The 23,813-nt window shown below is 39.2% G+C and overlaps 2 protein-coding genes across 10 annotated transcripts; one reads left to right on the forward strand and one right to left on the reverse strand.

Moving 5' to 3' along the window:
* Window positions 1-1,617: 1,617 nt before the first annotated feature.
* On the reverse strand, window positions 1,618-19,049 carry dgkab (diacylglycerol kinase, alpha b). Of its 4 annotated transcripts, none has more exons than XM_020087042.2 (24): window positions 14,550-14,718; window positions 13,589-13,670; window positions 11,756-11,832; window positions 11,168-11,312; window positions 10,709-10,783; window positions 10,529-10,578; window positions 9,659-9,733; window positions 9,366-9,482; window positions 9,115-9,232; window positions 8,839-8,927; window positions 7,429-7,539; window positions 7,231-7,329; window positions 6,713-6,763; window positions 5,782-5,855; window positions 5,433-5,507; window positions 5,264-5,349; window positions 5,093-5,182; window positions 4,817-4,977; window positions 4,564-4,628; window positions 4,373-4,463; window positions 4,060-4,240; window positions 3,763-3,883; window positions 3,138-3,198; window positions 1,618-2,958 (listed from the first exon to the last, which is right to left on the reverse strand). In XM_020087042.2, the coding sequence occupies exons 2-24, from the start codon at window positions 13,659-13,661 to the stop codon at window positions 2,878-2,880; spliced, it is 2,166 nt and encodes a 721-aa protein (XP_019942601.2). In that variant the 5' UTR covers window positions 13,662-13,670; window positions 14,550-14,718; the 3' UTR covers window positions 1,618-2,877. The 4 variants fall into 4 exon arrangements, with proteins under 4 accessions (XP_019942601.2, XP_069394391.1, XP_069394400.1 ...); XM_069538290.1 differs by lacking the exon at window positions 14,550-14,718 and adding an exon at window positions 18,923-19,049 and having other exon boundaries at window positions 2,151-2,958; XM_069538299.1 differs by having other exon boundaries at window positions 2,151-2,958; window positions 13,589-13,674; window positions 14,560-14,698.
* stx16 (syntaxin 16) lies at window positions 17,019-23,568 on the forward strand. 6 transcript variants are annotated; one of them, XM_020087048.2, is made up of 9 exons: window positions 17,019-17,443; window positions 19,787-19,819; window positions 19,906-20,013; window positions 20,218-20,358; window positions 20,606-20,768; window positions 20,920-21,008; window positions 21,259-21,402; window positions 21,712-21,792; window positions 22,123-23,568. In XM_020087048.2, the coding sequence occupies exons 1-9, from the start codon at window positions 17,363-17,365 to the stop codon at window positions 22,222-22,224; spliced, it is 942 nt and encodes a 313-aa protein (XP_019942607.1). In that variant the 5' UTR covers window positions 17,019-17,362; the 3' UTR covers window positions 22,225-23,568. The 6 variants fall into 6 exon arrangements, with proteins under 6 accessions (XP_019942607.1, XP_019942609.1, XP_019942606.1 ...); XM_020087045.2 differs by having other exon boundaries at window positions 17,224-17,488; XM_020087046.2 differs by having other exon boundaries at window positions 17,224-17,488; window positions 19,787-19,798.
* The last annotated feature ends 245 nt before the right edge of the window (window positions 23,569-23,813 follow it).

Raw genomic sequence — 23,813 nt, forward strand, 5'->3', positions numbered from 1 at the left:
ATAAATTGATGACTAACCAATAATTGATCATTAATATGAGGATGGATCATACTTTATTTTGTCAGACAAGGTATCACTTTTGAATGGTGATGAATGATGGTTTTGTTGCGTTAATTTCACGACAAATGATTATCATGGTAGCAAATCAATTCAGCCACAGACTGTGTACCAACATGATCAATCCTCAGCTGGAACAAAGATCTTTATTTTGACCTTCCATGTAGGAAAATTAGAGCAATTTACGCTTTGACTTCAAGACATGTGATGTCGGACACCACTTCATTCTGTTATAATGTCATCATCATGCAATTTGTACTATGCATGTCATGGCCTCAGCTGCAGACGTCCATTTGTCAACATCAATTTAAGCATCACCTAATACCCCCTTTGACATAACTTCTCCACAACGACCCGAAAAAAACAACACACACCAACACTTAAACCGTCTCATAGGACGTTTGGACATGATCTTGTTTCTTATTTAAGGATGAAGAAAGTGAGAGGGATCATTTAGGGTGTGGAGAGGTGGAGATTTTCTCTGAAGCAGCTAATGAGACTGCCCAGAGAGGCCAGGAGTGAACAGACACCATCACACTGGGGTTTAAACACAATGCTGTGTATGAATAGAAGATAATAATCACTCTAGACTGGACGTATCTTTCTTTCTTTTTAGTTCACACAATACAAAATATAATGTAAATATTATGATGTTTCACAATAGCTTCATCTATCCAGTGCGATATAGATTCATTAACTGTTATATTGCTACTGAAGTGCTGCTGCAGAAAGAGGTGGAAAACTCTGTAGTTCTATTTGTTGATTTAGGTCTTTCAGGCACCTGACGCCTGATAACAGTGTATTTCTTGAAACAGGTCAGTTTGTAAAATGAGATTTTCAGTGACAAAGACAGTGTGTTTAACTTAAAAATAACCATAACAAAGATGCAAGTTTGCACTTTGCAAGTGCACTGAAAACTAACACAAGACAGGCTAACTTTGGAAATAGGCTATTTTGGTTTAGTTCCTTGTGTTTAATAGAATAAGCAAAACAACGACTGTATTATTTACCCAAGAGAACCAACTTAGAAAAACCACCTTTAAATGGAAAGAAATGATGCAGTGAGTCTGTATGTCTGACGCATCTACCACAATCGTGCAAGCACATCTCTCTCGCCCACAAACACACACGCACACGCACACACACACACACACACACACACACACACACATTGGATGTACAAAACAAAACCTTTGCTGCCACTTTTCTTCACTGTCTCTGGATTAGTCGTCCTGCTTTCCCTCCCACTTTGATCCAAAGGTTCCCTCGCCGTTTGCTCTCATGCTTTGGGCATTATGCTTCCTATGGTTTCGATAAGTGGGATGCATGAAAAAAACATTGCAACAAATGACACTTCACATAAATACACACTGTTGAGACCTGACAAATATCAACATAGAAAAATACTACACATTGTTTTTTAACATGCATATATCCTCTTCTTCTATTTTGCTGAAAGCACGTGTAGCACTGTGACCTTTAAATCTGCTGCCATGTGTCACAATTTTGAGCATACAAGCATGTAAAGTGCACAAAAAACACTGACACACAACAGACAACTGACTTTTAAAAGTGATTGTTTAGGGTAATTTCCAACTCATGGTTACATTTCACAACATTGAATCATTAATATTTATATATAATATAACAGTGAAACAGAGACCCTGGAATAAATATATATCCATCAGAAAGACAACAGCTCTTCTGCCTCAGCAGGCTCAACATGGACTCCATGATTCTCTGCAACTTTTACAGGTGCACCATAGAGAGTATCCTGACTGGCAGCTGCACCGCCCTGAACAGTAAGGCTCTACAGAGGGTGGTGAGGTCTGCTCAGCACATCACCAGGATGGAGCTGCCTTCCATGGATGACATCTACACCCAGTGGAAGAAGGCCAACAGGATTTTGGAGACCCCTATCATACCAGCCATAAACACTTGTGTCTGCTGCCATCTGGCCAACAGTACCACAGCATCCAGTCCCACACCACCAGGCTCAGAGACAGTTTCATCCCCCAGTCAATAAGGACTTTTAAACTCCTCCAATCTGCTGTGAACTCCTCTAAACTCTGCACCTTACAATATTGCACTACTTTTTTTAAGGTGTATATTTTATTTTAATACTTTAGTTTTATTTTATTTCATATATTTTATTTAGTTTTTATATTCTATTTTAAATTTGTTTTGCTTGTGTAATATTTGGAGCATTTCCAGCGACTGCTGAATGTAATTGTTGTGCAAATGACAATAAAGTCTTGAATCTTAAATTGAATATATTTTTTGACACTGACAGACATCTGAACAGATCACGGAGAGTAAGTTGAGCTGCTTTAAGCTGCAGACGTCCAGAACAAAGCTGCATTAGGAAGCAAAGGTGAGACTCAACAAGACACCATTGTTAATTTGACGAACTACAGGGAAAGCTGCACCATGAATTAAGTAGATATATACTCCTCATTTTACACTGTGGATATATGTAGATACACTCTATTCTTTTATATACAAACACACAAAAAACAGATGCATTACATTTAAATTGGCACACGATGGCAGTGATCAGACTGAGTGGTGAGAGTTGCACTTGGTCTGTCACTGGGTTCGCTGGGTAAGTGTAAGGTGTCTGTACTTTGACATAGTTCAGAATTATATCAGGGATTAAGTGCAAAACACACATACACAGTTAATTTACAACAACGTCACACAACTACACACTCAGCAATCAACATTCTCTTAAAATACACATGCTGCATCCTTGTCATGATTTTACAGGTGATCTGCTGTGACCCTCTGCAGACTGAAGGACGCAGCGGAGACACTTCTTTACTTGTGGTGAAAGAACGAGGATGGTTTGGTCGGTGAAGCCATGAGCATGTTTGCTTGGTTCTTGTGGGTTATGTGGATCTATACAAAATTAAAGGCATATTATTGTAAAATAATGGTGTGTTCCATTCATGGAATAATGTTGCTGTTATCTGTATGATTAACTTTCATTTCTGAGCTCAAGTTGTAGCTCAGTTCATTGTTTTTACCAATATATTCAATTATTCTAAACACAATGACTGAGCCTTAACTACACTTACAGTACAAGGAGGTTGCATCCATGGTTCCCCGTCAATCTGCATAGGCAGAGCTTTGACTGTCCTGCACACAGAGGAGAGACAGTGAGATTCAATCTTTCTGTATCAATTATATGTGATCACAGTAAATGGACCGCGTTCATATAGAGATTCACTAGTCTTAACGACCACTAAAACCCTTCACACTTCAAGTCACATTTACCCATTCACAGTGCTACTTTATGCAGTGCTTTTTCCATCACACATCACCCACACACTGTCAGCACAGCCCTAAGGGGAAATATGGGGTTCAGTATCTTGCCCAAGGACCCTTCAGCATGCAGACCTGCTCTACCTCCATGTCCATCCATGTCCAAATGTGTGTCTGTTTACACTGGACTGCAAGGAGACGGATTGTTGGGTGTTCTTGATATATTTATCAGAAGAAAAAAATGTCTGCACACCAGTTGAGGCTCCAAATAAATATTTTCATTTACTATTATTTAGGAAAATAAAGTTTCTGCGAGCCTCAACTGGTGTGCAGACATTTCTTGTTTCCGGTCAGCCCCTACAGTGGATGTGTATGCTTTTGTATACTTTCTGAATTGTTGATATATTTATCATCTGCCTGTCGGTAAAAGTGCACAACCTGATGGTGATTTGAGACGTCTGTGCCAGTCTGTGCCCAGCACTCTTCAGTCCAGTGTAGATTTGTCCCATCTCCATAGCTCCCTCCAGCCCCACCACCTCCAAACGCTTATCGCTCATGTCTGCAGAGTGAAGGAACACACACAGAAGTCGAACAGAGAGATTATATCAGTATTAGAGTCGACAGGATTGACAGCATCTGCCTCAAAGTAGACAGGGAGTGTCCGATGATAATATTTGGACCCTGTGTGCAAAGTGATTTAGGAAAGTAGAGACAGCCCAACCAGTCAAGCCTCACCCTGTGAGATCGTTTTAAGAAGTTCAGGATCAGTGATGACCTCGCTGGGCTCCGCCTCTGGCACGCCATCAGGCTTCTTGGACTCGCCCCAGAGGTTGGAGCCGCCGTGCATGCTGGGTATGTTGAGGACAGCTATGCCCTCCAGAGACATGCTGCTCAGGTCCAGTTGTTTCCCACAACACTGGCGGAGGAACAATGACAGGTTGTTTTCTTTAAACACAACTAAAGCAAGACTTTAAGCATTAGCAGTTATGTGAGTTGCAGATTATTGGTTCTGGAGAAACAATGGAATGAGAATAGGAGAAATTTTCACCTCGATCAAGAGACAATCCGTCAGCCTCTTGCAGGAGGCAGAGATGGTTTCAGAAGTGGCAAATTCGAAATACCAAAGTTTGTTCTTCATTCTTAAAAAAAGAGAAATCAAAAAGAACTTCACTGTCTCTGATTAAAAAACAACAACAACCTAATCTCTGGTACACTCACACAGGTAATGTCAGTCCTCACCTGCTGTTGAACCTCTGGGGGTGTTTCTCTCTCATGGAGTGGAAACGATGAGCAATGGAAGCATCCTGCTCACATGGACACAAGTACAATCATGTAAAATCCGATTAGAAGCAATATACTATACTTTATGTTTATGACAGGAAGAAATTAAAAGACATTTTTGCAGATAGATATCCGCCGAAGGACTGAATAAATCAATCAATAATTATGTGAGGTGTATGTGCTGTTCCTCCCTGCTGCTGTAGAGACTCACCACTCCAATAGAGAAGTAGTTGTTGATGATCTCATTTGGCACAGGGTCTCCCGCCTCTTCAGGGTCTTCTGGTATCACCCGGATGCTCCAGCGGTCCATGGGAATCAGCTTGCTGGCTTCGACCTCCTTCAGGATCTCCCTCAGGTCTGACCCCTCATAGCCTTCCATGGAGTTACAAATAGAAGCAGGTTGATTATACGACATATGGCACTGATGTCAGAGCCAAATCCTGGGTGATACTAGTTTGGTTTAGAGGTAATGCATTCATGGTTTTACCTCCTCCCCAGCGTAGACAGCGAGCCAGGTCGTTCCCAGTACCTAGAGGCAGGACAGCAACCTGAGGATGCACCTGAAGGTCTGCTTTGTCTGAAATCACAGGTCACATCAGTTAGCCTCAGAGACGGTTATTTCATTCTGCTCACTGAAACCCAGAAGGGCCTGCTGTACCTAAAGCATCCAGGAGCCAGCCAACGGTGCCGTCGCCTCCACACACCAAGATCCTGTAGTCCCGCAGATTGTGGAAGAAGTGCAGTCTAAAAGATGAAAGTCAAAATCAACGTGAAGAAAAGACAAAAAGACAAACTGGGGGTCCCACAGCAGTGAAAGTGTGGCGTACCCTGGTGCAGGACCTCCGTTGGACAGGTTGTACACTTGACGTGGGTTCAGCAGGTACTGAAACTTCCTCAGCACTCTGAAGAAAAGACAGACACAGAAGGTAACAAAGTAAATAAGTCAATGAGGAAATATTCTTAGTCCAAATACAATTATATATTTAAACCAGGGGTGGAAATCGTAGGAGAACTATTAATTATACACAAATGCAGAGAGGAAAACAATTATCAACAGATTATTTGTTATAAATATTGCACATGAAGCTTGTGCATTGATAACATGTTTTATTAACAGTTATATGTTTTCAATTCTGATAACCTCCCCCAACCTTATCCGAACTTTGAGCTGCTTACTTTTCACCCTGCTTTCCTCCACTTTTTGGGTTTACGAACACCAAGAGGGGATGGATGTCTGGAAGTGGAGCGATCTGAAAAAAAATGTGCAACAGAAGAAGGTACAGGATTATTGAACTCATCTGGTGAAGCAACGTTTTACCGAGTGGACACATGCTACCATTCAATCTACTACTACAGGTTTTATATTTATATCATACTATATACAGGTGTGTTTTGTTCATGTTTTTTGTTTATTTGAAAAATGACTAAAACCTTAGGGCAGCATCATCATCACTATTCAAACTCATATTGTTTCTGGATAATCCTGTGTTCCTTGTGTTTTAACACTAAAAGTAAAAGTTGCTATTCTCACATTCCATACCATAATGGCAACAGCAGATATTTTATTAGGAACGAATATTCAACTGAAATATTTTTGCACTGAATGTTCAAAAATATACTTTAAAATATGTCTTTAAACAAATAACAAACACAAGTAGTATATTCAGCCATATGAACACATGGGTGGATTATGGGGCTTTTCTGGCTGTAATAACTTCTTATCATTGTCCTATTACTGTTCTCTGTCAGGAGGCAAACAACAAACAAGCACCTTTCAAGCTTTCAGGAGGTATCTGATACTACAAATATCAAATCTAAACCATAAGCATTGGATCAGAGAGCTTGTCAGTGCAGATGCAGACAAACCCACCACTGTTGTGTTTGTCCATGACTGATCTGAACTGCATAGACCACAAAGACACTAGTATAATCTTTCTAAGCATGAAAAATATAATGAGGAATCACTAAAACTGGAGATCCTGCCAGAAACAGTAATGTGCAGATGTTAGTTTGGGCAGAGAACGTGAAAGAAAACTCACGGAGAAGACACGTGTGTATAGCTGAAAAATACATTTAAAGTATGTAGGAAGATCAGATGAAGGCAGACCTGCAGGATGTGGCCATCAGGGGTAACATTCAACAAGCTGCTGTCCTCCTCCTGAAGGAATCAAAGGTTATTTAAAGGTTAATTAAACAGATAATTAACAAACAAAAACTATCATTTTTACATTTTCTTAAGCCAAATTATGGTATTGATATTTATCTTCTGGTTAAGCTGCTCATTAACTCCACCATGATAGTTGTTTTTATTGCTGTTTGTCTGATTATTAGAAGTAATATGCAAAAACTACTGAACCAATTTTAATAAAACTTGGTAGAAGGTTGTGGTATTGGCCAAGAAAGAAGGCATTCACTTTTGGAGTGGAGTAATTCAAGTGAAATGGGGCATTTTTCAAAATTTTGTGGGAATATGTCAATAAATAATGCAGAGATTTTCAGACATATTTAATGGCCCGATATTGATGAATGTGGGCAATTTGGTGCAGTTACATTGAATTCAACAGGGCTGTTGGGCCTTGGTGGACGTGTGCACTCTACAGAGTGAGAGTACTGTTCTAACTTTACCTTTGAGACAGCGTATATGGCCCACGGAGGCAGTATGTGATCTTTCAGTGGCCCACAGTCACAGGGCGATGAGCCAGAGAGAATACACTCATCATGACGCTTAAAAGAAACAGGATTCAGTGAACATGGAAAGAAGGGTTTATATGTAATTCATGCATTACTGTAAACACATATATAGTATACATATACAGTCCTCACCATCTCCTGGCACCACGCACAACGCCTCCCTGCTAAAGTTTTGATCTTCTTGTGGCAGATCTGACACTTTGTAGATGTACAGTCAGCTCTGATCCAGTCGTGAGCCGCTACCTGAGACACAGAGGAGGAGACAGAGGTGAGGTCCCACTGATGTAACCCACTAATAAACTTCCCCCAGGTGACATTTGTTTGTTTGTTGTTTGTTAGCAGCATTACAAACAGGAAACTTGGTGGAAGGATATGGAATGGGTCAGGGAAGAATCCACACAATTTTGGTGCAGATCCAGATCAGGGTGTGGATCCAGGAATTTCACCAATTTCCCAGGGAATAGTTTATGGATCTTGATAGAAAAAATCTGGCACATTAAAGAATGTCTATCTATGAGACTGTGTAATTTGGAGCAGCTTGATTGAATATAGGGTGCCTGAGTGATATTCTAGTTATTTTCACCCTCTCTCCACCCATAGAAGTGACTCCATTGCCCAGTGTTGCTTTCACATATTTGTATAATGTCTGGACAAGTCTTACGATGCTAATAAAATCCATTGCAGTGACAAATGTTTGTGTTTGCCACTGTGGTGCCAGCAAAACAATCCAGCCCTGAATGACTGCAGGAAAGAATTACATCATTATTGACCCGCTTTTGTAGAAGTTATAGACGCCTGCAGATTTATGACCTTCTGGATAACCATCCACTTGCAGGGCGTGCGTCACCAAATCAAATATCCTTGAAGGGCACTGGTAACTAAAACGTGCCACAGCAACTGAAATATTTGGGGCAGCGAATCATTGTCTGCGTTCGTGCAAAATAGGACATTTAAACAGATGTACGGAGCAGACTGTACCGGGTGTAATCCGCACTTATTACTGACTAATGCACCATGATGCTCTCTGTTGATAATGTGCTTACTCTCACTCAATTTTGGATTTTAGTCAGGGACAAGAGAATTGTCATGAAAATATTTGACTAAAAACATGGTAAATATAATCTCCGCCAAGGAGGTTATGTGCTCACCCCTGCCTGTATGTTTGCTGGTTGGTTGATCTGTAAGTAAGATTACGCAAAAAACTACTGGAGGGATTACCACAAGGATGTGCTATGCATTAGTAAAGAAGACATTATTTTGGTGCAGATCCAGATCAGGGGCGAATTCAGGATAATTTTTTAACATTGTGAGATGTGAGTTTTTCAACATTTTGTGGATTTCTCAGAGAATCATTCATGGAAAAATAATGAAAAAATTTGATATTTCTCAGCGTGTGCAATTTGGTGCAGATCCAAATAAAAATCTGGATCTAGTGAATTTAAATATGGTTTCATAAGTGGACTCTACTAGGTGAGATTCTAGTTTAACGCTTTGACAAATAGAAAACACCAGTGGTGAAAAATCATTTTTGTGCTTTCTTACACCAATCTCCTTTTTAGATTTGACAAAGGTGCGGGCACAGGGTTCAGGGTTCTTGTTGGCACACTGATTGTGGACAGTGTACTTGCAACCTGTGGGAGGAAAAATAAAGAAAAATAAAAAATAAATCTATTATTACATGTATTCTTATCCCAGGAAAACTGCTTTTACTCTGAAAAATAACAACACAATTAAAGATTTGACTCCCTTAGTTTAGTTTAAATCTTTACTATGTATGAGGTACATGTCTGCCCCCTAGCGGCAGCTGTGAGCTCTTACAGGTGCAGCAGAGTCCCTGCTTTCCAAGGCCGAGCAGCATGTTCTGACACACGCTGCAGTAAGTGGGCTTGTTGTAGTGCTTCAACCTCCAGATGTGCTGCCCGTCCTTTTCTTTCATCTGTGGGTGAGGGAAAGAGACTTTTGTCAAAGGAAAACAGAAAATAGAGCATGAATGACAGCATTGTGTCCTCGAGGTGTACAGCTCTACTGAAACTCTAAAATGTTGTTTGAACATTAAAGATGTTTTTCACCTTCAGTCCAAGCAGAACAAGTAAAGGCACATTGTTCATGCCTCCCTTCAACCATTCCTCCAGTGTGACAGTGCCACTGTCGTCCACATCGATCGCTGTCATCATGTCTTTCAGCACCTGCACAAACACATCTCTTGTTTAAAGGTCATCCGGGACATATTGTATTCATGAACTCCGGGAGCTCTGAGCTGCAGCACTGAAGCTCTCTTCGTGTCAGAAAGCAAATTCACAAAGCACTTTGTGATAGAATTAAAAATATCGCCAGTTTTTAAAATGAAAAAAGAGATTCCTACTGGTCTGAGCTCGGCCACGTCCCAGCCCAGGTAATCAGCAGCTCGCACCATCTGGGTGATTATACGATCCACTTCCTGATGGAGAGACAACACAGTTTATACTAACAGTGGACGTTGGTGTGGCCTAATTCATCTTATCTATTACAAATACAGGAACCTATGACAATCATGATGTGTGCTTGCACATCCAAATGCAGCCACTCAATCAGCCACCACATAATTCAAAATCCTGTGAATCACTGACATCCTTTTTAACTAGTTAACAAATGTAAGGACCTTTGCTGAAATTCTCTGCAGACTAAAAGTGCAGGTGCAGTTGGGTCTTCTCACTGAATTACCCCTCAGTTGTTTGTTTAGTAATGTGAGTTTGAGAGCTGTTTATATTTTTTTCTTTTGGATGAATAAGGACTTGTTTTACATATTGAGCTGGCTTATATTTACTGGAATGTAATGACATAAGGAGGACCATCAAGCTGCATATATTACCTAACCTTGAATGAGGATTAGGACATATTTGTGGGTGAGGTGCCCTGATTGAATCAGCAACTATAACAGCATATACAACACATGAGCTGCACGTTCACTGTCCGAAGCACTTTCTGTGCTGCTCCCACACATTTGACCATACAACTTGCAAATAAAAGTCACATTGCAGATAGGGACACTAATAATAATTCTAATAATAACCTCATCTATTTAAGAATTAAAGTCCTAAGCGATCGTAATTTTCTGTACATTAACCCTAATGCAAAATATTCTCAACAAAACCAAGTGAGTGGAACAAAACTGTCGGATGAATGTACATGTGTTCACTGTTGTAAGTGACTATGAAAGCATCCCAAATATTCTGTGAAAGTGAGAGGAACTTACAGAACTGTCCAGGAGTCCGTTGCAATCTTTGTCATAAAGTTTGAAAGTAACTAGAAGCAAAATACAGAAAACCAGTGATCCAACCAATGTTTCTTCATTTTTGAGGCGTGTACAACACAACACAAAAACATAACATATATACATAAACAAAGTGCGGTAGATAATGAAGATCAAACCAACACTCAAGCTTCTCTCGAGGCTGTCCTTCCTCCAGCACTGAGAAGTAACAGGACACATCACGAAGAAAGACCCTTCCTGAAAACAAAGAGACGTGCAGAACATTGTGACCAAACTGGAATCATCATTACATCACTAAAGCCCAAAGTGCTTTTTAGGTCCTGATTGAACTTTAGTACAGGAATAAAAAAAGCACATATTTGATCAAAAGCTGGTTATTGGAACAGGTGCACTAATCTCCAGAGCTGTGCCTACGTCCTTGTTCCTGTGACGCATCACTACAAGAAAAAAAACATCAGACAAACAAGTAGGTGGGCGTCAGACAAAGGGCCTAACAGGAGATTCTGTTCGAAGCAACTGTCTTTCTTTGATCGTGTTATATTCTAACTTGCATCCCCCAACTACCATCTGAGTTCAGTGCTTTTCCTCTGAACACCTGCTTAGGCACATAGAATGATTTACCTCCTCGGGGCAGTGGACTCTTTGGGCTGCCATCCTGCTCCATGCGTTGGAAATAATGGAAAAGGCGTCGGCAAAAATCCGCAGGAAACTCATCAACCTCAAGGTACATCTTGAGAAAGAGACTGAAACCCACTGCATCAACGCACTGAGGAAGGAAATCAGAGCAGGTATCAGGAGGAGACACAAGAACAATGTGTTAATGTGACATTTATATTCATGGTAATGCTCTTTTTTAACAGGAATGTAATTCCCAAGGAGATTTACTAAAGAAACAATGACATTTAATAACAAAAGAGAGGCGAAGTACAATTGGTGAATTCAGTATTAATACATTTTAAATGAAGGCCAAATTCAGAGAACAGACGAAATGAAATTTGTCAACAGCCAAGTAGAGAATTCAAGATATATGCACGATTAAATTTCCTTTATTAAATGAATAATGACATTTATATTTACTTGGGCTTGAAATGAAAAAGATGCAGGATTTCCCCAATAATTTGCAATAATTGTTTTCATCAGAAACCTTTAAATAAAATTTACAACTTTGCAGAAAATACTATATCTGTTTCTACGGTTACAGTCACTGACCTCCCCCATGCTGTGCTGGGCCAGTCGACCTCCAGGGTGAAACTCCTTGATCACATCTTTCACCCTTTGATTACTGTCTGCAAAGAGAACAGTTGACAGGACATGACATTTTTTCCCACAAACACATTTACCTGAATCTGTGCCGTCAGTACATCAGTCTGCTCTGTGAGGAGACAGTGAAGCTCAGTGAGTGAATCTGTTCTTTGTCAGCCATTAGTTCCACACATTGATTACATGGCTGCTGAGCTAAAACAAGAAACATGTGAGATCATCACTTAATCGTGGACGTGGACGGACTGTGTGTATCCTGCATTAAATCTGGGGTTTGGGTCCTGTTGACACATGGCGGAGCTTTTTTCAGGGTCAGAAAGGAGCAGGTGTAATCATCCATTCTTCCGTTATCCAACAGTACAAATACCCAGCCCCCCCCCCTTTACCCCGACACTAAAAGCCTGCAGACCCATTTCATTTCTTTCAAACAAAGCCTCTGAGTGGAAGGCAACATATTTTTAGCCCCGTGCCACTTTCTGTTTCCTGTCAACAGGTCTATCAAATTTTGCATTAGCTCAAACCCCGGATCAAGAGCGATGCACTTACATTTTGTAGTTGCTGTTTGTGTTTCTGTTCTGATGCTGAATGAGCCTCCAGAGAACATTGCACTGTAAAGTGTGTTTGTATTTAATGGTGCATGAACGAGAACTTCCTCTGTCGTCTGTTTTATAAAGATGATGTCTACTTAGTCACATCTGCTGCTTTCAATTCTTGTGTAATACAGCTTATCAGCAGTCTCTCATTAATTCCAGGTCAATTTTTTTAATTAATTTCTTGATTAAGTCTTTGATTATGTTGTGATGGTCCAGCTACTGACAAAGAAAAATCGTACCTGCCGACCCCTGATATAATATGATTATTGCATGATTCAGTTTGAATATTAATTACTATAACTGAACAGTTAATGCTGAAAGTTATGTTGGTATATGTTATTTTAAATCTTGTTCCATGTGTCCCTTTTATAACTTAGAATCAGAATCAGACTCAGAAATACTTTGATTAAATTCAAAGAGCATCTGCCTCTCTAAAGTTCTCTGCAGCAAAGTGTGCACAGATGTTTAAAATGGACAGATGTTTCAGCATTTTACTTCTGTTCATGCACCTGTGCTGAACAAAAAAAGTATTCTGGCTGGAACTGTTGCGTTCACACCAACCTTTTTTTTATGTTATCTATACATATAAATACATTTGATAATTTATTGCATATGTTAAAACAATATATCCAATAATGTGTTTTTATGCCTGTGTTAAAAGGATCTTACTTAAATACATTTGTCATGTCAAAATATAAAAATGCTCAATTACATTTCATTTTAATGTTGCAGCTCCACAAGCTGTATGCTTGTATCATATACTGTATATCAGATGTGTCATGTTTTATGAGCTGATCATATATTTTGCATGTGAAATCATGATCAACAAGGAAACTAGAAAACTAAGTGTGAAATAAATCGACTGGAAAAACTGAAATATTTCTGTAGTAAAGTAGAAGTACTAAGAGATAAAATGAAAGCCCTCAAGAAAAGTAAAAACTGTTGTATTAGTACAGTACTAATAAAATATTATAAAATAAAATAAGATAATCCCTTTTTTACATTGATTTAGTCTTGACTTGCGTATTTAGAAGCATCTGCACACATTCCAGAGAGATTTACAGCAAGTAAACTGAGCATCAATAAAGCTCCCCTTCAGATGATCATGTTATGTGTTACATGCAGCATTAACATGCTGCTAATGTCAATTAACTGATGAAATGATGTAAAGTGCAGAGGTTAAACTTACATTCCATGTACTGCTGCAGCTGGATAAAATCCACAGGAGTCAGAGAGCCCTCTGTGTCATCAGCAGAGGCCATGTTGATCAGCTGTGTGAGCAAAGACAAGAAAAAACAAAATGACTGGACAGTGAGGGAGGTGACAGGGATGAAAACATCCAGGGCAGGAGTACCAACCCTGAGAAAGGTTGGAAAGTATCCAATTTTATTAGGGCATGCTCTGTTCTGTCATTGACCCAGGTGAACTGGTTTGCTTCCATTCCTTCAACTGCACACAACAGTAGTAAGTCAGACACTCCCTGCTTCAAAGATACTGATCATCCACTTGATCTGGTGTCTGGGGTTCATCTAAATACTAAAGAATTACAAGCATCAGCAGTGAACATTTCACAATGGACCATTGTGAATATAGCAAGTGTTATGCAGATAGTTGATAAAAGCTTTAAAATCATGGGAATGGGGAAAGGTGTGCAACAAAATTGATCAACGTCAGGAACTGACCACAATAAACCCAGAGAGGAGCGACAAGTGACACTTTGATAGGTTGTATGCTGCAGAGCGCCAGTCTCTTAAGAACTATTAATAATAACATGATATTAATGATAAGTTACAAAGTGCTTAACAGAGAAAAAATTTGAAATGAAAAGAATAGCACTCAAAACAATAGAAAAAAAATCTGTTCAGTTAAATGTCACCAGCAGAAAAACAGGAAAAGTCATTATTGGCTGTACAGATATTAATTGTAAACTTAACCGCAGCTCAACTCTCTGTTCTGTACTTTAATCAGCACCGTGCTGTTCCACTCAGCAAAGCACTTCAGAAATCAACAATTAAGATTAAAAGGGCACATCCATCAGACAGGATTATAACTGGAGGCCAGAGTCACTGACAGTAACAACTGTTTAGGTGCACAGGTGATCAGTCACTCACACATGAAGAGGAGGGAAGCTGAACCTTCAGGCTTCTTACCTGTTCTCTCTCTCTCTCTCTCTCTCTCTCTCTCTCCTCACACTTCAGCAGAGGTCAATAAAAATGGTCCCACACACGGAGCTCCGTCCCACAGAACTTTGGTATGTTGTCTGACAGCAGCTGGCACTTGTGAGTACATGTGTGCGCTGCGGTATTAGCGGATGTAAGGGATTAAGAATGAGAAGAGGTGGAGCTCTGAGCCATAATCACTGAGCCCGCCTCTCGCACGCACACAAACACACACGCACGTGTGCGCGCACACACACACAGGTTTGCACAGAGACTTTGCATTCATTGTGGACAGTCTAACCAAAACCTCATCCCTCATGACAAATTCATGGCTAACCCTGACCTTAACCTTTGGCTTTGGTCTACTTGTCCTGACAAGATAACATAAACAAGTACAAAAAATACACACACACACACACACACACACACACACACACACACACACACACACACACACACCCTCATCTATTGTACCCTTCCAATGAGTCAACGCATTTTCTAAATACTGAGGCTTAAAGTCTGAAAATCAGAATGAGGTCTGCAGCTCTCTGGTCTCCAGCTTTAACAGAGTGAATGAGCCAATCTGACTGAATGAAACAGACCATTGAATTGATTCTGCACATCAGCTCAACAGACTGGGCCTAACAATTTAAGAAAAACTAAAATTGTCTTTCAATTGAATTGAGTAAAGGCCTCTTCACCTAACCATGACATATGACTGACAAACTAATATAGGCTAAACATTGGACATAAAAAGAAACAGTGGGCTCTTCTTTGGTTTGAAATGGAGGCTGAGGTCAAAGAGCAAGAGTGGTTGGCAGGTCCAAAGTTTATACTGTGTCTGTGGCTTTTTTCCAGATCAATGTGCTTTGACTTTTCTGAGTGTGAAAAAAATGGCTGTTTTTCAGCATCTTTCTGTGCTAAAACTGCTCTCAAAGCCACAGATGGAGGTTGTCAGACATGGTTTTTACATCAAAATAAAATAGAGTTTGTTTACTTTGCAGACATGTCACTATGACATCTTTCGGACCTATACTTTTGGCTGTATCATTTTTTTTGAAAAAAGTTTTCCGGTTTCACCTCTCCATTGGATGCCATGTTAATTTTGAAAAAAAAAAAGGTCAGAGGACAACAACAGTCAAAAACTCCCACAGTCACATTTCTTAACTCTAACCAATATATATATGTGTACATTCGGCAAAGTCTTGGGATTGTCACAGTGTTTTTATTTCACAGATAGGACTTATAGTTTATGAGTTAGAAGCATTTGTTTGAAGGGGCAGAGCTTCATCTCTCTGAGCTGGGAGATAACAAGTGCAGCAATCAAGTCAGTGAGTATCCATAGCAACGACATACACACACAGAGGAGAGGCTCCTCTTCATATTTACTGATTAGGTCCAGTGGTGACATCACTTCCCCTGTGACGCAACGCCAACACTGAGTGAGTAACAGGATGTTATCAAGAAACCTTTAAAGAGCCTAGATTTTCAAAATAAAAATAAACGATCCCCCATAGTTACAGGATGTTATCAGGAAACCTGTAAAGAGCCTGGATTTTCAAAATACCCCCCTGATAGTAACAGGATTTTACCTTGAAACCCGAAAGGAGCCTGGATTTTCAAAATAAAACCATACAGATAGCTCACTGACCTTAAAAGGAAGCCTGAAGGAGGCTGGATTTTCAAATTAAAAGTCCTGGATGGTCATAAGACCTTACCAGGAAGGCTGAAGGATGCTGGATTTTCAAAATCAAACCCCAAGATAGTTACAGGATGTTCCAGAGAGCCTGAAAAAGACTGTATTTTCAAAATAAACCCCCCAAATAATTACAGAATGTTTCCAGGAATTGTGAAACATGCTGGATTAAATAAATTCCCATTATTGGTGATAAGACACTACAACCTTAAAACATGGTTTCCCTGTCTCTGAAATTGGTACAGTCTCTCTGTCACCAACCTGGATCATGTTATCAAAATGCAGCTTTTATAAATGTCTTTCTCTATCACTGTCTATCTCTCTCTCTCTCTCCCTCAGGGTCAATCTCCTTCCTCTTAAACTCGTACAGTGTCTCTGTCTCTCTGAAATGGGTCCAGTCTCTCTGTCACCAACCTGGATCTCATGTGATCAAAATGTGATTATCTGTGGAGCTGGCAGCAAGCACAAGGCACCCATTCAAAATTTCTCTGGGAGGAATTTTCTAGTTATGATTGTTAATGTATTGCATTTATTGTGGCATCTATGTTTACATACAGCATTTGAAACATTATATTTCAGATGTGTATTGTCCAAAAATCAAGTTTATCTATTAAATGTACTTGAATATCATGAATAGCATAGTCTCCTACAAACAACACTCTATCTTATAAATGTGAACAGCGCACTGTGTGACCACTGTCGGTAGATGGCGGTAATCCACCTCAGCGACAGAAGACAGCCGCAGTCACGTAGTAGAAGAAGACGCTGTTGACGCAGGTGTTGATGTCCTCCTTCTTCCGCAGCTTTGTGGAGCGGAGTCGCTTTCACCAATCTGACGCTAAATTCAGACTTCAGGGAGAAACCCGCGGCCATGCTTCTTACTTTGAACTGAAGTGTCAGTGATGGTTAGCGGATGAATGTGTTTCAGGTCGTTTGACGTCCGCTGTAGACGCTGTTTCGCGAGTTTTCTCCATCACTCATTGCAGGCAGAGCTAAAGCTAAAGCTAGCTGTGTGTTAGCAGCGGCTCTCGGCAGCTGTGGACATACATTTAATAAACCATCCCCTGGTCCGCCCTTTGTGCAGAATTAGATTTCAGACAAGGCAGTCATGGCCACTCGGCGTCTGACCGATGCCTTCTTGTTAATGCGGAACAATGCAATCCAAAACCGGCAAATATTGGCTGAGCAAGTGAGTACATACGACCCCCGTCTGAGTACACGTAGCAATGCTGCGGTGAGTGGTCTGCATCGTTTTGACATTTTACTGTGTGTGTTTGCATGTAGCCAGTCGCAGGTAGCTGGTAGCTAGGAGCAGCTGTGTGTGCCTGTAGCTGCTAGTTAGTCTCAGAGAGGTTTTATTCCTCAGGACTGATGGAGGAGGAGGGCGTGCAGCCATGTTCTCATAGTCAATGTCTTTATCACATGTAAACAAGCTGAGTCAAACTAGTTCAGTTTTAGTCGGCATCGCTATAATTTATTAGAAAAAAAGAATAGTAATTAGGATAGAGGAAGAAGTAGACATTGTATGTGTCATTTTGGTGGGGTTCTGCTAAAGTAAAGCATGTTTTTATATTTATATTCTGCTCCTCACTATCACAAATCAAGTTTTTTGTGGTCTAGTCTAGTGTGTGTTGACCTGTGTTAGATTGTTCCACTTGAATAGAAGTGGACTATACAGATAATGTATCATTATGTATGCAATTGCCTTTTGTGATATTGATATTTATGGTCATATAGTGTTTCTGACAAACTGTTTAAATCGTTTATAGATAATATTCTCACACAGCTTTTTGTTACATTAATGCAGTAAACATAAAGTATATGAATCTAGTATTTTCACTTCCATTCCTGCTTTCTGACTTGCAGCACAGTGGTTTGACTTTCTCAAATTCTTAAGCGGTGATGGGAAAGCCTCCCAGATCCATCATTATCTTAGTTAGTAGGTAAAGACCTAGAAACAAATTAGATCAAGGCTTTTGCTTTTTTGCTGTATCCATCAGGACAGATGTTAGTACCCGGTGTGTACGGGGCCTTTCAAACAAACCAGGTTACCCTGCCCACAGACAGTACAGGGAGAGACATTGTGTTATGAATAGTGTCAAAATCTCTTTTGCCTTAGAGGTCATCTCCATTTTTTGTCATACTGCCCCAACCCTTTACTAGAATTCAGCTAGTCAACTTATGTAATTCTATAAATATGTGACAGACATCAAGGCTACGAAAATGGAAAAAGGCTGAATTAGAAACTGCTTTGTCTCAGACTTATCTCTCTAATGGTGCCTTTGTCACCTTATTCAACATGATATTCAGATTTATTTCTGTTAGCACCTACCTACTTACCCAGTATAAAGCAAAACTCAATGCCACTCTACTTAGTAAAACTACCAAACACAAGTAAGCCAGCACAGCTCCTGAATGGCTCCTTTTTAACAGCTTTTGCAGCTCTCTCTACCAGAAGTGTTTGCATTAGAGTTCACCTGCACTGTTCAGCTGTGTGTGTTTGTCTGTGAGCATTCACACTCAGCTGTGAACTGTTACTCTAAGAGGCATGAATGTGGTGGTCTATCCCATCAGCTGATGTGTGTATACACACACACACACATATATATATATATATATATATATATATATATATATATATATATATATAGAGTGTGCTGGGGTTTACCTCAGGACCATCAAGAACATCTGCCAGTAGCCTCAGAGTTAGAGAAACCAGCAACAATGCTGTGGCCTGGTCGTCCACAGCCTGGAACATTTTGTGATGGTTGGTTCATGCCTGACAGTCTTTTCTTCTATTGAGAGAAAAAACAACTTGTTTAAAAGTCAGTTAGTCCCCTTTATCTTTTCCTTCAGAACAACAGCAGTCATCATGGACCAGCTCAGAAATTAGGCTTTAACTAGTTGAGACCTCCTTGGCTCATGGGATGTTACATTTGTTGGATCCTGTTCTTTGACTACAGCTCTATGTGCATCATCATTCTACATAAGAAAAACTGCTCTCCATTTCCAGCTTTTATAATGCCATTATATAATAGTGTCTATCTAGTGTGTGTGTGTGTGTGTGTGTGTGTGTGTGGGGAGAGAGACTCTGTTTAATTATAAAAAAGATTATCATAATAAAGCCAGGTCTATTAAGTTTTAGTGTTTAGTATAGTTTCTTAAATTTATAATATTCTATTGCATTTTCCTTTATATTTTTCTTGAATGTGTCCTTTTTTGTTACTAAAACTCAACTATTTCTGCTGCCTTTATTCTGACTGTTTTTCACATAATGTGTCTAAAGTGGATAATTTAGTTTATAGACAATTTATGATGTAACTTTGCATTCAGACAACCAGACATTTTGTATCGCTGCCATAAACAGAAATAATGATTCTTATCTCAAAGGAATGAAATTGTTGGTAGTAGATGCAAACACACTTTTTCTGGGCTTCCCTTCTGATTTTCCAGGGCTCACTCTCTTTCATTTTTCTCTTTTTCCTTTCTCTTTATGGGATGGGACCACTCTGCTCTCTGCCAATCACATTAGGAGCTGGATGAGGTACTGCTGTTCCCCTTCATGGTAGAATTTAGACTCATACAATGGTGTACCATCATTATTGTGGTGAGTTATTATACTAAATGTTTTAATTTGATTGTCTTTTTAAGTTGGCTGATGATCGAATGGCCCTGGTGTCAGGAATTAGTCTGGATCCTGAGGCTGCCATTGGAGTCACACGAAAACTGCCTCCTAAATGGATAGAGGGAGTTGATGAGGTAAAATGAATTATGAAATTATATTTGTAGATGCACTTTTGTATATTGTGAACTATTATAATATTTTTGAAAATTCATACACAGTGAAAACATATATTTAATATATAGTTTAGAGTATTTATATGTGTAAAAACTTGTAAGTTACATTTTGGGAAGTTTTTGAACACAAAGTCCTAACTTGGTTGTGAACTCACTGCCTTTCAGATTCAATACGAAATCACACGGGTTCGACAGAAGATGAAAGAACTGGCCTTACTTCATGACAAGCATATGAACCGTCCAACTCTGGATGACAGTAGTGAAGAGGAGCACGCCATAGAAATCACTACCCAGGAGATCACACAGGTACATTCATTTTACAGTTTAGTTTTTGAGATACTGCACATTTATTTAGAATTTTAACACCTATTTAAATGTTTCTCAATTGGAGACACCTTTTAAGCCTATTTTGAATACATTTTAATTGGTATAGAATGATATAGAATTAATCGTGTCCTCTCTTATTGTTCTAATGGCTGACACCTGAGAATATTTTATTGTCAAGACTTTGAAATGTTGTTTATTTCTACTTGCTCGCTTGTGTTCCCTGCAGATGTTTCACAGATGCCAGCGAGCTGTGACAGGTTTGCAGACTCGCTGCGGCCACTGCACCGAGCAGGAGGAGAGACTATTGAGAAACGTGGTCTCGTCTCTGGCACAGAGTCTACAGGAGCTGTCCACTAATTTTAGATACACACAGTCCAGTTACCTAAAACGTAAGAATTCAACTTTAAAGAACTAAAAGAACACTGAAGCATGTCTTGGTTTTTCCTCATTCCTTTATATCTCCACCCACATGTTCGGAGGACTGTCTGGGTCATATCTCACATCATATCTCTTCTATCTTTATGCTGTTTTGTCTAACAGGTATGAAGAATCGTGAGGAGAGATCAAAACACTTTTTTGACTCAGGACCCTTAATGGAGGAGGATGAAGATTTAGCTCTGTATGACAAGGTGAGTTGTTTTTGTGGCTGTTCCCTGTGACCAATAAAAAAAGAAATATTTACTACTGTTATTGTTAATATGAACATGATAATCCTACTAAAAGACACAGTGAATGTCTGGGGGAATAAAACTAAATATTATTATTATTTATTTATATTATTTTTTATTATTTTTCTCTGGCTGAAATGTGGTTTTAACGTAGGAATTTTGTATTTCTATGAAATCACCTAATTTTATTCTTTTATTTCTTCTGTTTCAGGGATTCACAGACGACCAGCTGATGCTGATGGAGGAGAACACGGTCATGGTTGAAGAGCGAGAGAAGGAGATCAGACAAATAGTGCAGTCCATCTCTGATCTGAATGAGATTTTCCGGGACTTGGCAGGAATGGTAGTTGAACAGGTATTTGAAGCAACAGTGAGATAAAAAAAGCAAAGCTTTTTTTGTCCCCTCAGATGTGTAGTTTTTAACAAAAGGCCCAAAAGACTTATTGTCATATTAAAATTCCATTTCATTTTACAATTATTTAAGTAACTGAAGGGACAAATACTTGAAAATGAACCGACCTTCAAGTGAAAACAAACCAAAGCTACAGGTGGTGTTTGTTTTATAGTGGTACACTACACATTTGTTACACTTCAAAGAAAGATCATCTACAACTAAAATAAAAAACGATCTCCCATTAATAAAATTCCTCCATTTCTGTAATAGGGCACCGTTCTTGACAGAATCGACTTCAACGTGGAGCAGGCTTGTGTTAAAACAGACGACGGATTGAAACAGTTACAAAAGGTAAACACAAAATACTCTTGGACACTTGTAATTATGGGTTTTACCTGACATTTTGACATTTTTGTTTTAATGAGTTCAACCTTCAACCTTTTTAATCCCGATTGTAAAAAAAAAAAAAATGTTGGGGGGGGGCATTTTCAGCTGATATTATATATAATAGTTATATCATATCAGTGTATAACAAACCATATCTACACACTTGTATGGTTGAATACATAAATTGATATTTATCTTGAATCTTGAGTACATAAATTGTTGTATTCAAGTAATCCTTTAATGAAGCAAAGCAACTGTTATAAAGTAGCTGACATTGAAACATGTTCTTTGCAGGCGGAGCAATATCAGAAGAAAAACAGAAAGATGCTGGTCATTTTGATCCTCTTCATCATAATCATTGTTCTAATTATTATTCTTTTTGGAACAAAGTTCTAGTCCTCTGGCGTTTGTTTTCTGTGTGGGTGTATGGTGTGCATCTGTTTGGACTTGGACTTGGTCTTAAACGAAGCTGACTGCCTTTCAAACCCAAAACAGGAACTCCTCGTCTCTTTTCCAGATGCACCTGCAGCAATGTGGAGATATTTTTTTTGTGGTCTATTTTAATGAAAGAAACAATCAAAAATCTGTCTGAGCCATTTTATCAAGTGGCTCTCATCAAATCGCTCCAATGCTCTTTGACCAAGTTTTGTCAAACCCAAACATGTTAATGTTGAGTTGCTAACCCAGTGTTCTCTGCTTGAACTCAAAGCACAAGTTGTGAAATTTCTTGTGTGAAGAGGCAACTCATTTGTTCAATACCATTGCAAACATTTAGTTTCTGTGAGAGAGCAGAAATGTTTGAAAGAGAAACATGCAGTAGATCTTATTTTATGGCAAAATAATTTTCATCCCAACATGGCACAGTATTTTACATCACTTTTGTGTTAAGGCAGCACCACATATTATTATAATAGTCATTCATTACCAAAAATATTCCTTTGATTTAAAGGACCACCATTATATTTTGTTTTAAATCAGTTTATTTATAATTAGTCTGAGGTCTGTGTTACTCCACTGTTGGTCTGAAGAGGGTCCAGTCAGCCAGTTCAATCCTAAAATCAAACCTGTTTCAAATCTGCTCTACTTTTCATCAAGTGCTCACTTTAAAACACTTAATTGTTTTGTTTGTTTTGTTTTTCATGGTCCTTGCATTAAGTGCTACCTTTTAAAAACTCTTGCAGTTTGCACATATTGAGGCCTGGCGGGAGGAGAGGGGGTGTTATGGATGTAATACTACTGGTATCTGTATAATGAAAAAAGAAGAATGATTGCATTATTTATTTTTAATAACTTCAAATAATCCAGAGGTTAATATGTGTTCGGTTCCAGGCAGAATTACTGTATATTGGGTAAAAGTGTGTCTGAACCTAACTGTTATTGTCCCACCCCACTGAGGAAAATGTGATGACTTCCAGCACAAGCCGACATATAAAGACAGCATTATGGGGGATGTTTTCGTCTTTTTCTTTTCAGACTGGACATGACATACTTTAGTTGGCTCTGTTGGAAATGTCCTGTGTTATATGAAGACTGTTTAGCTGAAATGATGAAGAGCTGACATTTGACATATCTGTACGCTACAGTTTATACACCTGTTCATCCATCTTTGTCATTGATGTGAAATGTGTGTGTGTGTGAGAAAAAATGGTTATGTCCTAGTGGAACTCCACTCAAGTTTTGTTTTTCCAAACAAAACTGGCAAAGAGACAGCAGCTTTTTTAAAATAAACCTGGAACATGGTGTGTTTTTGTGTGTTTTGAATCACAGCATTGATGCAAAGAAATATATATATATATATATATATACATACATACACATACATGCATGCCTACATACATATGCTACCTACTCCGGCTGTAAAAACATGGAGATTATCAGCTCCAAGTTACCTTTTTAGACAGAGTGGGCAATATGCAATTTTTCCCTGCAGCTGAAACAATTAACGGACAAAATATTTTCAAGTATTTTGATAAGAGGATGGTGAT

Source organism: Paralichthys olivaceus, chromosome 2, assembly GCF_024713975.1.
Source record: "Paralichthys olivaceus isolate ysfri-2021 chromosome 2, ASM2471397v2, whole genome shotgun sequence".
In the NCBI taxonomy this organism is placed as follows: domain Eukaryota; kingdom Metazoa; phylum Chordata; class Actinopteri; order Pleuronectiformes; family Paralichthyidae; genus Paralichthys; species Paralichthys olivaceus.

Bases quoted from the DNA above. Each gene is read 5' to 3' on its own strand.
- dgkab (XM_069538290.1), bottom strand. From the start codon at position 19,012: ATGTTCCAGGCTGTGGACGACCAGGCCACAGCATTGTTGCTGGTTTCT. The intron at 10,579-10,708 runs GTTGGTTTGATC...TTTTGCTTCTAG, and splicing joins GCCTCGAGAGAAGCTTGAGT to TTACTTTCAAACTTTATGAC. The intron at 5,508-5,781 runs GTAAGCAGCTCA...TCTTTTCTTCAG, and splicing joins GGAGGAAAGCAGGGTGAAAA to AGTGCTGAGGAAGTTTCAGT.
- stx16 (XM_020087045.2), top strand. From the start codon at position 17,363: ATGGCCACTCGGCGTCTGACCGATGCCTTCTTGTTAATGCGGAACAAT. The intron at 19,820-19,905 runs GTAGAATTTAGA...TGTCTTTTTAAG, and splicing joins TACTGCTGTTCCCCTTCATG to TTGGCTGATGATCGAATGGC. The intron at 21,009-21,258 runs GTGAGTTGTTTT...CTTCTGTTTCAG, and splicing joins ATTTAGCTCTGTATGACAAG to GGATTCACAGACGACCAGCT.